The 13,139-nt window shown below is 38.5% G+C and overlaps 1 protein-coding gene and 1 long non-coding RNA gene across 6 annotated transcripts in view; both read left to right on the top strand.

Moving 5' to 3' along the window:
- The window catches only part of LOC311071316, a 171,532-nt gene that overhangs the window by 54,312 nt on the left and 104,081 nt on the right, over positions 1 to 13,139 (top strand). The window lies entirely within an intron of this gene.
- The window catches only part of LOC311071302 (uncharacterized protein), a 52,581-nt gene that overhangs the window by 4,671 nt on the left and 34,771 nt on the right, over positions 1 to 13,139 (top strand). For 4 of the 5 annotated variants that reach the window (XM_084095650.1, XM_084095653.1, XM_084095649.1 and 1 more), the window contains 6 exons: positions 55 to 122; positions 2,743 to 2,847; positions 3,118 to 3,230; positions 4,776 to 4,852; positions 6,789 to 6,902; positions 12,142 to 12,297. In XM_084095650.1, the coding sequence (XP_083951776.1) occupies positions 55 to 122; positions 2,743 to 2,847; positions 3,118 to 3,230; positions 4,776 to 4,852; positions 6,789 to 6,902; positions 12,142 to 12,297 (633 nt within the window). Of the gene's footprint in view, positions 1 to 54; positions 123 to 2,742; positions 2,848 to 3,117; positions 3,231 to 4,775; positions 4,853 to 6,788; positions 6,903 to 12,141; positions 12,719 to 13,139 lie in introns of those variants that run through there. The other variant, XM_084095652.1, reaches the window with a different exon arrangement.

The raw sequence follows: 13,139 nt of genomic DNA, 5'->3' as shown, positions 1-13,139 counted from the left end.
AGAAACACTGATGTGTGTGTGTGTGTGTGTGTGTGTGTGTGTGTGTGACTGTAGTTTCTCCAGCAGGAGGCGCTCTATTTCTGTAACACACAGCATGAGGATCGACCACAGGAACATCTAAGGTGAGACACACACACACACACTGTCTGACCAGCAGTCCGTACACTTTAATCATTCATTAATTATTTTTGTAAAATGCTTGTGCAATAGTGTATATAAGCACAACCACTGCATTAAAGTACTTTAACTTGAACACATATTGAAATTAATTTCTCATCAGAAAATAAAACCACAAAACATCAGGAGAAATAATTGTAGATTTATGATCACAATCTCTGTCCATAAAAAACGCATAAATTCTCATTTCACAGACAGAATATACAGGCATCAGTGATATTTTACTATCATCCATATACTATTATAGTTTTCATTAAATTTTTTTATATTTGTTTTTATTTTCTGTTTTCATTTTAATTTTAGATAAAGGTTTAGTAACTTTATTGTGTTTTTGCCATTTTTTTATAAATATGTCTATCATTTTTAACAACTTCAACTTAACGTTAATGAAAATGAGAAATGTTGCCTTGGCAAGTAAGTTTACATTTCTTATATATTTTATTTTATTATTATTTATCCATATGATTCACTCTCTTAGAGTCATTTACCAGTGCTTTGGGAATCGGTTCGAGAGAATCACTGAGTCATTCAGAATGATTCATTTGCGAATTGGATATATATATATTATGTATAATAAACACACAACACAGTTATTAAACTCCTCTGTGTTCTGTGTGTGTGTGTGTGTGTGTGTGTGTGTGTGTGTGTGTGTTCGGGTCTGAGTTCAGCGGCGGCTCGTTTACGGCTGATAACAAGTAAATAATAATATTAAAGTGAATTCTGAAAATATAAAATAAAAACTAATTCACAAATATAAATAAAAACTATGATAGTATATAAATATAATCAATTTAAATGAAATTGAAAATATAAAAATAAAACCTTATTCAAAATATAAAAAAACTACAATAGTATATAGATATAATAAAATTAAAATTAATACTGAAAATACAAAAATAAAACGCAATTCATACATATAAATAAAAACTATAATAATATATAAATAACATTAAAATGAATTCTAAAAACATAAAAATAAATCCCAATTGAATATAATGAGTAAGATCGATAAGAGTGTATAAATATCTCTACCTGTGATGTGTAGAAGGATGATCATCTCACGTCTGCGGGTCTGTCTGGCCAGAGGTCAGAGGTCAGAGGTCAGCGTCCCGTGGCCCGACAGGCTCCAGAGAACTTAAAAGCCCGGCTGAACTCCTAAAACAAACAATCAAATTAGCGGTGGAGGAGAAGCTGAGGGCTTGGCCCGACTTACCCCGCATTAGCCACCGGACACCTTCATCTCTGCAGAGCTCAGCGGCTTCATCACAGCTCACACACTGATTAAACTGTGTGTGTGTAGCAGCGCTTTACTCAGCGGCTTCATCACAGCTCACACACTGATCAAACTGTGTGTGTGTAGCAGCGCTTTACTCAGCGGCTTCATCACAGCTCACACACTGATCAAACTGTGTGTGTAGCAGCGCTTTACTCAGCGGCTTCATCACAGCTCACACACTGATCAAACTGTGTGTGTAGCAGCGCTTTACTCAGCGGCTTCATTACAGCTCACACACTGATCAAACTGTGTGTGTGTAGCAGCGCTTTACTCAGTGGCTTCATCACAGCACACACACTGATCAAACTGTGTGTGTGTAGCAGCGCTTTACTCAGCGGCTTCATCACAGCTCACACACTGATCAAACTGTGTGTGTGTAGCAGCGCTTTACTCAGCGGCTTCATCACAGCTCACACACTGATCAAACTGTGTGTGTGTAGCAGCGCTTTACTCAGCGGCTTCATTACAGCACACACACTGATCAAACTGTGTGTGTAGCAGCGCTTTACTCAGCGGCTCCAAACTAGTCCAAACACTTGTAATGAATCGCACAGAAGCGCTTACATTTGTCCCTCATCAAACCAGTCATAATGCAGAATTATATATTATATACATTTTTCTTATTTTATGTTTATTATATTATGTTTAAAAATGATATATATATATATTCGGGGCCTCGTGTGTGTTCAAGTGTTTGCTTATTTGAAAGCTAAATAAAGATTTATTTTTTTAAAATAAGTAAATGACCTGTTAATATCTGTCTGACTCTCTTAAAGCAACACTAAGAAACATTTTTTACCTTAAAATAATGTTTCCAACATCGTCTCAGTGGTTCATCAAGTCGTAACAGGGTGAACGGCACTCCTGGATTCACTTTGCGTCCCTATATCTGCTTTAACCACACTCTGCAAGTTTGCCAGACCGGGTCGCGTTTCTGTAGTTCTAATGAGACGTAAGAAAACTACAAATCTGACTTGCTTTACGGCAAGCGTTACAGTAGTCATTATTTAGTTTTTCTTCGTTTCTGATGTCACAATACATCATACTTTCATGAAATCATACATCATACTCTACCTTGTCTGTGGACATCGTTCATTCAAAGCCGGCGCTGGATAAACAGGAGTGTGTGTGTGTGACGGTGGACTGCGGGCGGCGGAATGATTTACGACAGCGGTAATGGACAATTCCACTTCCGACCTGTAGGGCGACCGCAGAGGAAACGCTCCTTAGTGTTGCTTTAATGAGTTCTTTAAAAACATAAACTAGATTATTTTCATGTCTGTATGCAGGAGTGGCGGTGCAGTGACCTCTCAGCCTGGGGTCAGAGGTCAAAGGTTACCCTGTCCTCCAGGAGAGGACGCACTGCTACAGGCCATCATGAACCTGGACCGAGAGTGAGCAGCACACACACACACACACACACACACACACACACCAGGAAAACTCTTGTTCATGTGAAGAATTAGGCGTAGTGATTAGTCATTATTAATTAATGATCTGCAATACATTCATGTTGGTTGTGTTCTGTTCACCCTAAGGGGGGTTATTGCTGCTCTTATCCATGCTAGGCTAACCAGAACAGAACCAGACAGTCCAAACTGCATGCTAATTGTCAGTCGTATTTGACGATAGTGTTGCTGACAGAACTGTTGTTGTGTAATCAGGGCTGATGGTGATGGTGTCAGATCCAGATTCAGATCCAGATTCAGATCCAGATCGCCCCGAGTCCCCAAACACCAGCAGAACATCAGCGCCACTCGCCCCGAGAACCAGCCAGGTCAGCTGATAACTCACCCGTCACTACATTATAGTTCCCTTCCCTTGTTTTCAATGATTTAAATGACTTTAAATGAATTTCTTCAGCTTTTCTGTCGCTTGCCTTTCTATCAGAACACCTGATGAAGTTTATAAATCCCTCTCCAGATCAAGGTTATCATCATTCACTAAATAAAATTAAACAAATATTTGATTTCAATCAATTGCAGAGGCGACATTTGTAAATATTGTAGTTTAATTTGTTTAATTAATAACAAAAAATTAAAATTCACATCCCCGCTGAAACAGATGAACTTAAACCACAGTATCTGGACACGTTTATGATTGGTTAAATATATCTGGGCTTCAGTTCTTCAGGGTAGCTGGTTTAATTGGACGCGTCCAGTCACAGGACGTCCCAGTTAAGGGTCTTTTTTTAGCCTGTGAACTTTAAAGTCATTATTTATTTGGTGTTAAGAGGGTCAGCTCACAACAGGCCTGTGTTTTGTTCCCATCATCATCATCACTCATACAGGAGGAATGTGTCGCCTCACTTTTACGGACACAATAAAACCTGAGCCAACAGAAGCCGTTTCTTCTGCCGCGGCGCTCATTAACGCACACATGAAAGCAGGGAATGTCCACAGACGTCGGGATTGTGCTGGGATGCAGGGCCGGATCAAGCAAAACATCATGTATATATATATATATAGAAAAATATACCAATTAAATTACTAAAAATATTACACAGAGTAGAGGTTACCTGAGCATTTAGGCTTACAAATAAAATTTATGTAATTAATAAGTTATTATTACAGTGGAAAAAAACAAAAATTGTATTTAATTTTTTTATTTTCTACCTAATTGATCTTTTTAAATAGTTTCAAATATGCTTTAAATGTATATAAATTTGAATCTTTACTATTAAGAATGTGCACCTTTCCAACTAAAATAATACTTACAATACTTAAAATAATAAATCTTAAAATTAAGTCAAAAGTTTTGATCATCCCAAATTATCGGATAAATATTCAGTGTTTAATGTAGATGAATGTGCTGTTTCTAATTAGGCACATTGAATTGTTTTGCGTGTTTGGACAAATACATTCATGACTTTAATATTTGATATTTTTTAATGATTTGATCTACAATAATCACTGCTTCCAAACAGGTTTCCCAAACGCTCCCGGTCTTCCAGCGCTCAGCTTGAGTCAGAAGCAACTCTATTAACATATTTTATAATTGCATTCTATTCAATCAAATTAAAACGTAAATAAAAAACAGGAATAAACATCATGCTTTTCAGTTGCACCTGGAAAACCCTGGAATCGGATTGAACTTTCTTTGCGCCGTCATAGAGAGAAACATCTCAAACTCGGGAACGCAAACATAAACACGCTTCTCCGACGCGGACGATGTTCGACAATTCATTTATACAAGGATGGCCCTGATATTGTTTATGACCGATTCTTTTTTCTTGTCTGCTCAGTTAGACATTGAAAGATTTGGAGTTTTAAGAGCAACTGTTTCTCCTGATGTTCTTCACTGTGTCTCTCTGTGACTGCAGAGAAACTCGGGCCATCCGGTGATCTCCCTGGAGGACCCAAAGAAGACTCTCCACACGCGTCGGCATCAGCCAGCAAGGTATCGAGCGCTTCTGCTCAAACACACTGAGCCTGAACAGTTGGTCTGTCCACAAAATAAAATGGGCAACAAAAACCTATCAAAAAATCAGAAGAGAGTGTGGGCGGAGTCTCTCTGCAAGCGCACTGCACTCACAACCAAATCAATCACAAATTACAGCCAATCAGAAGAGTGTGTGGACGGAGACTCTCTGTACTCACAACCAAATCAATCACAAATTACAGCCAATTAAAAGAGTGTGTGGGCGGAGTCTCTCTGTAGTCGCAACCAAATCAATCCAAAATCACAGCCAATCAGAAGAGTGTGTGGGCGGAGACTCTCTGTACTCGCAACCAAATCATTCCAAAATCACAGCCAATCAGAAGAGTGTGTGGGCGGAGACTCTCTGTACTCGCAACCAAATCAATCCAAAATTACAGCCAATCAGAAGAGTGTGTGGACGGAGACTCTCTGTACTCACAACCAAATCAATCACAAATTACAGCCAATTAGAAGAGTGTGTGGGCGGAGTCTCTCTGTAGTCGCAACCAAATCAATCCAAAATCACAGCCAATCAGAAGAGTGTGTGGGCGGAGACTCTCTGTACTCGCAACCAAATCATTCCAAAATCACAGCCAATCAGAAGAGTGTGTGGGCGGAGACTCTCTGTACTCGCAACCAAATCATTCCAAAATCACAGCCAATCAGAAGAGTGTGTGGGCGGAGACTCTCTGTACTCGCAACCAAATCAATCCAAAATTACAGCCAATCAGAAGAGTGTGTGGGCGGAGACTCTCTGTACTCGCAACCAAATCAATCCAAAATTACAGCCAATTAGAAGAGTGTGTGGGCGGAGTCTCTCTGTAGTCGCAACCAAATCAATCCAAAATTACAGCCAATCAGAAGAGTGTGTGGGCGGAGACTCTCTGTACTCGCAACCAAATCATTCCAAAATCACAGCCAATCAGAAGAGTGTGTGGGCGGAGACTCTCTGTACTCGCAACCAAATCAATCCAAAATTACAGCCAATCAGAAGAGTGTGTGGGCGGAGACTATCTGTACTCGCAACCAAATCAATCCAAAATTACAGCCAATCAGAAGAGTGTGTGGGCGGAGTCTCTCTGTAGTCGCAACCAAATCAATCCAAAATTACAGCCAATCAGAAGAGTGTGTAGGCGGAGTCTCTATGTACGCGACTACACACAACCAAATCAATCAATAATCACAGCCAATCAGAAGACCGTGTGGGCGGAGTCTCAGCAGACGCACTGCACTCACAACCAAATTCATAAGTACATAATGACATTCATACATATTACACCATGTTAACATTATTAAAATACATTCTGAGTGACTGAAACAATCTTTACCATAGAATACACTTGTTTGTTCACAGTTTGTTATAAACGTTCATGTGCTGGTGCTTCTAACAAACTAGAAACCAACACTGATCTGAAGAACCTGTGATGTGGCGTTACACAACTCAAGAACCCTAACAGAGAAAAACTGATTCTTGATATGCTCAGAAATCAATAATAAATCCTCAGAGGGAGGCAATCTCCATTTCCGCCTATACAATTTTTCCGCCATTTTGAATTTTCCTAAAAACATACTTTTTCTAACTCCGCCTAGGTCGTTGGTCCGATCTACCCCAAAATTGGCACACATCAGCCAAGGACAGTGCTGGCAGAAAGCCATCAAAATAATTTTGATTAGTCAAAGCATTGCAAAGTTATACACTAATTAAGGATGGCCATTTTTACGAGTTGACGTACGGCTGCTAAACGCAATGTCTAAGCTTAACCAAACTTGAAGCACAAAGTAAGATATTTATACTGGAAAAAAAGACAAAAATACTGACGAAGAACATCATTTTTTCATTAAACATCCTAGAGGCCACAGAACAGCTGTTTATCAGAGTTTAGCAGTTCAGTGGAATAAATCTCCTGTGTTGCAGATATTCTTCTCCGACCTGGATGTGATTCCCGGTTTGGGCGGAGACCCGGAGGAGCCGACAGTGGAAGAACAGTGCGCTCAGGCCATCAAAAGCAGAGCTCAGGACATCGAGAAGGTGCGTTCGCCATGGTTTATATGATTTCCTCACTTCCCTTTTGAGTTTCGAAGACAGAAAACTAAACGTGAGCTACAGTCAATCCAACATTCACACACCTTCAACATTTCTCACATTATCACAGTTTATTCGCTATAGTTTAGAAAACGGTAATAAAATATGAGCAGAACTCAGTTGATATTTGACTGGTTTTGTCCGTCCTTCTGTTAGACTGTCTCACACATGAATTATGTTGAATATCTGTCAGCTGTTAAATTTAACTACACAATTAGATAATACCAGTTTAGCTCAACCAGTGACCAAGCAATGCTTCATTGTGTTCAGTCTGTGTGTAAAAAGAGCATTAGCAATTAAAGAAAACACACTTCAGCAAAACATGATCAGCTCAAAGTGTCTGAATCATTTATGGTCCCAAATATTGTATAAATGTCACTGGTAGTCACTGTATGAAGAATATTTGGGTCTAATATGTCACAGTTTACTTTATTCTGCTCTCCTCACTTACATAAATGAACTATAGTGTCCTGATCACACTAGTAAAACAATATCTGGTGTCTGAATAATGTTTGGTTTGACTGTAAACACATCACCTCTCGTGAGCTGGGAATGATTGTGCTCAGACTCCATCCATCACTCCAGTCGTCCTCAACGACACACATCCACCCGGCCCTATTAGACCCTCCGTGATGAAATGCCTCCTAATATTCCCTAATGTGTTCCAGCCCTCAAATAATTGCCCCCCGCTCAGTGATTGCGACAGACCTCCGCTTGTTCGGAGTGTGTGTTTGAGCACGACGCTTCACTTGCTGCCACAGTTGTGTGTTTTATTTGTAATGCGTCACAGACCATTGCTTTCCCAGTGTGTTGTACAGTTGGGTCTCCTGTTTGTGTGGTCCTGTTATCAGACCTCCACATCACGTCTTTCTCTCTCTCCGATTGGGCCTTCCACGCCAAACAAAAGCACACCGGGGTCAAACCTTTCCTCCCTTTAACAAACCTTCCCAGCATGCACTGGTAAATATCACCACTATAAATACAGATCCTCTCTGGGGTGGAGAACTTCCTCTGTTCGTCGTGAACACAAGCTTTTGTTTTCTTTTTTATGTCATTGTTTTATTATAATTACTTGTGGCTTTACTTTGGGGTTTACAAGATCCTGTAATGCGCAAGAAATGATTGTAATTTAAGTTGAGTGTTTATTATCGCTGGTGATTCTGCTGTTTCGAAGAGACAGAATGACGTAATTCGGGTGAAAATACAATCAATGTCACACACTGGAGGAGAGAGAGCTGTGGAAACATGATGTAGACTAGTACAGATGATGGTGAAACACTGAAACGTCACACACACACACACACACACACTACCTGACGAAAGTTTGGGATCGGTGAGATTTGTAATGTTTTTAAAAGAAGCCTCTTCTGCTCACCAAGGCTGCGTTTATTTGATCGAAAATACAAAAAAAGAAACAATAATATTGTGAAATAATATGACAATTTAAAATAACTGTTTTCTATTTTAATGTTTATGTTAAAGTGTAATTTATTCCTGTGATCAAAGCTGAATGTTCAGCATCATTACTCCAGTCTTCAGTGTCACATGATCCTTCAGAAATCACTCTAATATGAGTATCAAGAAACATTTATGATTATTATCAGTGTTGAAAACAGTTGTTTACAAATTGTTTTCACGATTCTTTGATGAATAGAAAGAAAATAAATCTGAAATAGAATCTTTTGTAACATTATAAATGTCTTTACTGTCACTTTTGATCAATTTAATGCATCATTGATGAATAAAAGTTTATTTTATTTCTTTCCCACAAAAAATAAAATAATAAATTCTCACTGACCCCAAACTTTTGAACGGTAGTGTTTCATTTTACAAAAGCTTATATTTCAGATAAATGCTGTTCTTTTGAACTTTCTATTCATCAACGAATCCTGAAATAAAAATGTAAGTTTTCAACACTGATAATAATCATAAATGTTTCTTGATCATCATATTAGAGTGATTTCTGAAGGATCATGTGACACTGAAGACTGGAGTAATGATGCTGAACATTCAGCTTTGATCACAGGAATAAATTACACTTTACTATATATTCACATAGAAAACATATGATTTACACTGGAAAAATATATTTTTTGTTTTTTTTTAATCAATTAAACGCAGTCTTGGTGAGCAGAAGAGACTTATTTTAAAAACATTACAAATCTTACAGATCCAAACCTTTTGAATGATAGTGTGCATGTGCCAATCTCTGATTCTAAGAGCTCTGACAGCAGACGAGCTTCAGGACGTCGCTCACACACACACACACACACGTTTGCCAGCGAGACATGAAACCTCCCGACGCTCTTTGAGCTCATGAGAACTCAGCAGGATTCGGCGTTTTGAATGTGGTCATGTGCCAGAACACCGAAACCCGCTGCATTTGCGTTGGGATCTGGGAAGTGTAATAACTCTTCAGACATCGCCACAGGCTCCCAGAACAACGTCCTCTAATTGAGTCTGAAGCCGTAACTGGCAGACGGGTGGAAACCTGCTCATTACGTGCTTGTGGGAATCTCCAGCGTTTAACCAAGTTGAGACAAGTAACTACACGTTCCCTTGGGTTAGTGAGAGATGTTTGCTTAGGTAGCTAAATCGTAAAAGAGGACCTATGCTATATATTCATATATAGCATACCATTATCAAGCAGAATAATGCACTGTTCAAGCCTTGAACATTCAAGTTAAAAATGACCACATTAACTTTTACGTTAAAAGTAAGGTGGATAGTTCAAGATAATTGGTCTCAAACCCTGGATATCTTTGTTTTCCGGTCATGTCTTCTCTTTCTCAGGCGTTTTGTTCTTCTTGGCCCATCTTTGAGTGAGCCCAGAACTCCTCCAATCTCTGCGCTGTTTTTAAACTGGACCCGAGCGCCTGAACGCTGTGGATAAGAGGAACCAGACCTCGTCCACTTCAGTAATCTGAGCGCTTCTGCTTTTCCTCTGGCGTTCAGATTAACCAGCGACAGAGTCCTCAACCTAAACATTGAATAAATGGCCATTTCCGGTCCTGAGCGGCTCTGATTAGACTTAACTTTTGAACCTAAACCTCTATCTTCAAAGGGTTTGTGTACCAGAGCAGGTTTATGTTTATCCTCCTCGCTTCCTTTCCTCTTGTTTAGGTTTGTGTTCAAATAGACAGATTCTCTCTCTCTCTCTCTCTAGGAATTATCATTAAAAACTGGGGTAGAATTTCCAGCAAAAATAACCAGTCACACAGTCCAGCCCTTCCTCTAATGCTCCCGAATAAACGTGAACATTTCTCCGGTTTATATTGTTTCTCTGAGGGAATATCCATGACTGGCTCGAGCTCAGATGAAGTCAGAAGAGCTCCAGGGTGATTGTGTGGAATTATTCATCTCTAGACCCAAAAGCTCTTGATTATAAAGCGGTTTCTGAGATGTGGCTCAATCTGCGCATGCTTTATGATGTTGGTCAAAGAAAAAAATGGAGGTTTTTTTCTGTTAAAAGATGATTTCACATTCAATATAAGTTCAGCTCCATCAACAGCATTTGTGTCAGAACTTAATTAGCACTCAGCCCTTCATTTTCTCTTTTATTTGATATTTTTAGTCTTAATTGCTCTTTTAGTGGTGGGACTACACTGCAAAAAAATATATATTTTTGCCTTGTATCTTGTTTTAAGAATGTTTAGATATTTCTCCTGGAAAAAAATTTACTGGAGAAGAAGCAAAAATGACTGAAGACATGAAGGAAAAATCATCAGAAAGTATCAAGTTTAAACTTAAAATATGAACAGACATATGAACTTAATTAAAAGGGAAAACAAGTTTATCTTTCTGACTCCATTGGCAGATATCTGTTCTTGTTTCACGCACAAACTCAGAAACAAGACTCCAGTAAATTTATCTTGATGAATGTTTAGATATTTGTGCTGGAAAACGAGACAAAAATACTAAGAAAACATTTTTTTTTGTAGTGTACTTCTGGTGAACTTCTGGTATTGTAATTCCAACCCTGAGAAAATGTAACTATTTTACAAGGTGGTGATTTCATATGAATTTAAATTATGCGAATAAGCAAAAATGTAAGATTTTTTTGGGAAAAAAGCATGAATCTCCACCCCTAAACCTCACTGCTAATGGGGCGTGAGCAGATCATGCAATTTGTACAAAAAATGAGATTGTACGAAATCATCTAAAGTGGCCTTCAGTTCGCCAAAGCGGAAACAAGTTTTGAATCGCCATGAGATTGTGTTGGCAATTCCCGTGAATGGAGTTTACTAATATAACAGTGTTTAATAGATGGTTGTGGGTAAGTTCATCAAGAAGATGAAGTATGGTATCTAAATTTACACAGACAAGCAAGTGATTCTGAACAATATTCACATATTTAAATCAAGAGATGAGTCGAAGTTGATAGAGCTAAACCGAAACCTGAAAGGATGTGTTAATGTGCATTTATGTGCATGAACTCCAGACCTTTCCTACAGCACAGATCAAATAAAAGCCGATCGCACCTCGTCCACTGGTCTTGGACATGTGCAGGGCATAATAAACCTTTTAAGCAGCATTTTTGCACGTCTTTAAACTCGGGGAGAATTTGTTGGCCTTTAAAGTCTGGTGTGAAATAACTTTGCAGCTCTAACTAGCTTCAACACTTCTCCTGCCTTTAGGTCTCCATGCAAACACACTGTCACACACCTGTTACTGGACATTTTCCCATAGTCTCTGGCCTCCAAGCGCACGGCTGTTAAGTTTACAGCCAAATGACTTACTCGCCGGAGGTCAGAGTGTCGTATAGTACACAGAGAGACTGCTTTGTCAAGCTCTTAAGAAGCAATGCTCATGTTAGAGAAACCAGAGAAATCTCCTGCCAACAACAGTTTGTCCCGTTTATCATTTTCATAGATCAGCTAAATTTGCATTAGTCTTATATAGACTTGCACAGAACAAGCAACTAATGAATTTCCCAGAAAGCTCCTAAATTTCCCCAAATTTTAATTCACCTACAACAAATGTTACCATATTTAATCTACTCCAAAGAATCCCGCTGATTTTCAACCACAATCAGCTGAAAATATGCCGATTCTGTGCAGGTCTATCGCAGAAATGTCTCCAGACCCGACTAATACTCCAGACAAGAAATAATCTGATTTATCGTTTTTAAAGTACCTCACTTTAAGAGCTCAGATGAGTCCAACAGCTGTTCGTCTTTTCCCAGTTGTACAAACAGGACTGCGAGACTTTGGGAATGGTGGTGAAGATGCTTGTGTCCAAGGACCCGACTCTGGAACAGAAGCTCCTGACAGCGCTGAAACAGAACCTGGTGGACATCAGGGAGAAATGCTTGGAAAACCTCAGCCAGTTCATCTCTGAGGTGAATGCACTGCTCAAACCAAATCCATAACCTGATAAACAAGTGCTTTATCACGCTCCCTCAACTCAGATTCACACACTACATGCTAGTAGTGTTTCTCTGGTTTTTACCACCCTAGTTGAAATGTTATTCAGCACAGCTACTTGTCTTAAGCTTTTAATTAACAGTTCACGTTCACCTTTTAATGTGTAACTATAGTTAACATGTTTTTATTGTACTGAACTATCCACGTGCTGATTTCCAAATACTGCTCATACTTGTTTGGCAGTTTAGTTCTACTTCTCATGTTTTCATCTCCATTAAAAATGTTGCAGTTTTGCTGTTACTTGATATAGTTTTGATAAGAATGTTTAAGAATGTTTGCAATTAAAGTGTTGTTATTTCCTCAGGGTTTGTTTTTAACAGTGTTTTTTAGCTTACCTTTGTCACAGTATATATATATATATATATATATATATATATATATATATATATATATATATATATATATATATATATATAGGTTTAGAATGTTTATAACGTATATACATATCTGTAAGATATTTAAAAGCTTTAAAAAGCGGCACTCATGGTAGAAGGCAATAAAAAAACATGATGCAATGGTCAAAAATGTCTCCATGTGTTGATAGATCCACAGTAAGACAATAATGCAGACGGTATACAAGAACACATCCTGAAAGGATTAAAGTTGACTTTAAAGACATAGTAGACACGAAATGTGTATGTATATATTTATGTATATATATCTCATTTTTTTATTATTAGCCTTGCGTTCCAGTTTGCATTTATACAGATTACAGTGATCTGTCTGTATGACCCATTAATAAAATGACACTCACATA

Source organism: Abramis brama, assembly GCF_963993115.1.
Source record: "Abramis brama genome assembly, chromosome: 20".
Taxonomy (NCBI): domain Eukaryota; kingdom Metazoa; phylum Chordata; class Actinopteri; order Cypriniformes; family Leuciscidae; genus Abramis; species Abramis brama.
Note: the sequence above shows the minus strand (reverse complement) of the source record. Positions and strands in the feature narration are given on the sequence as shown.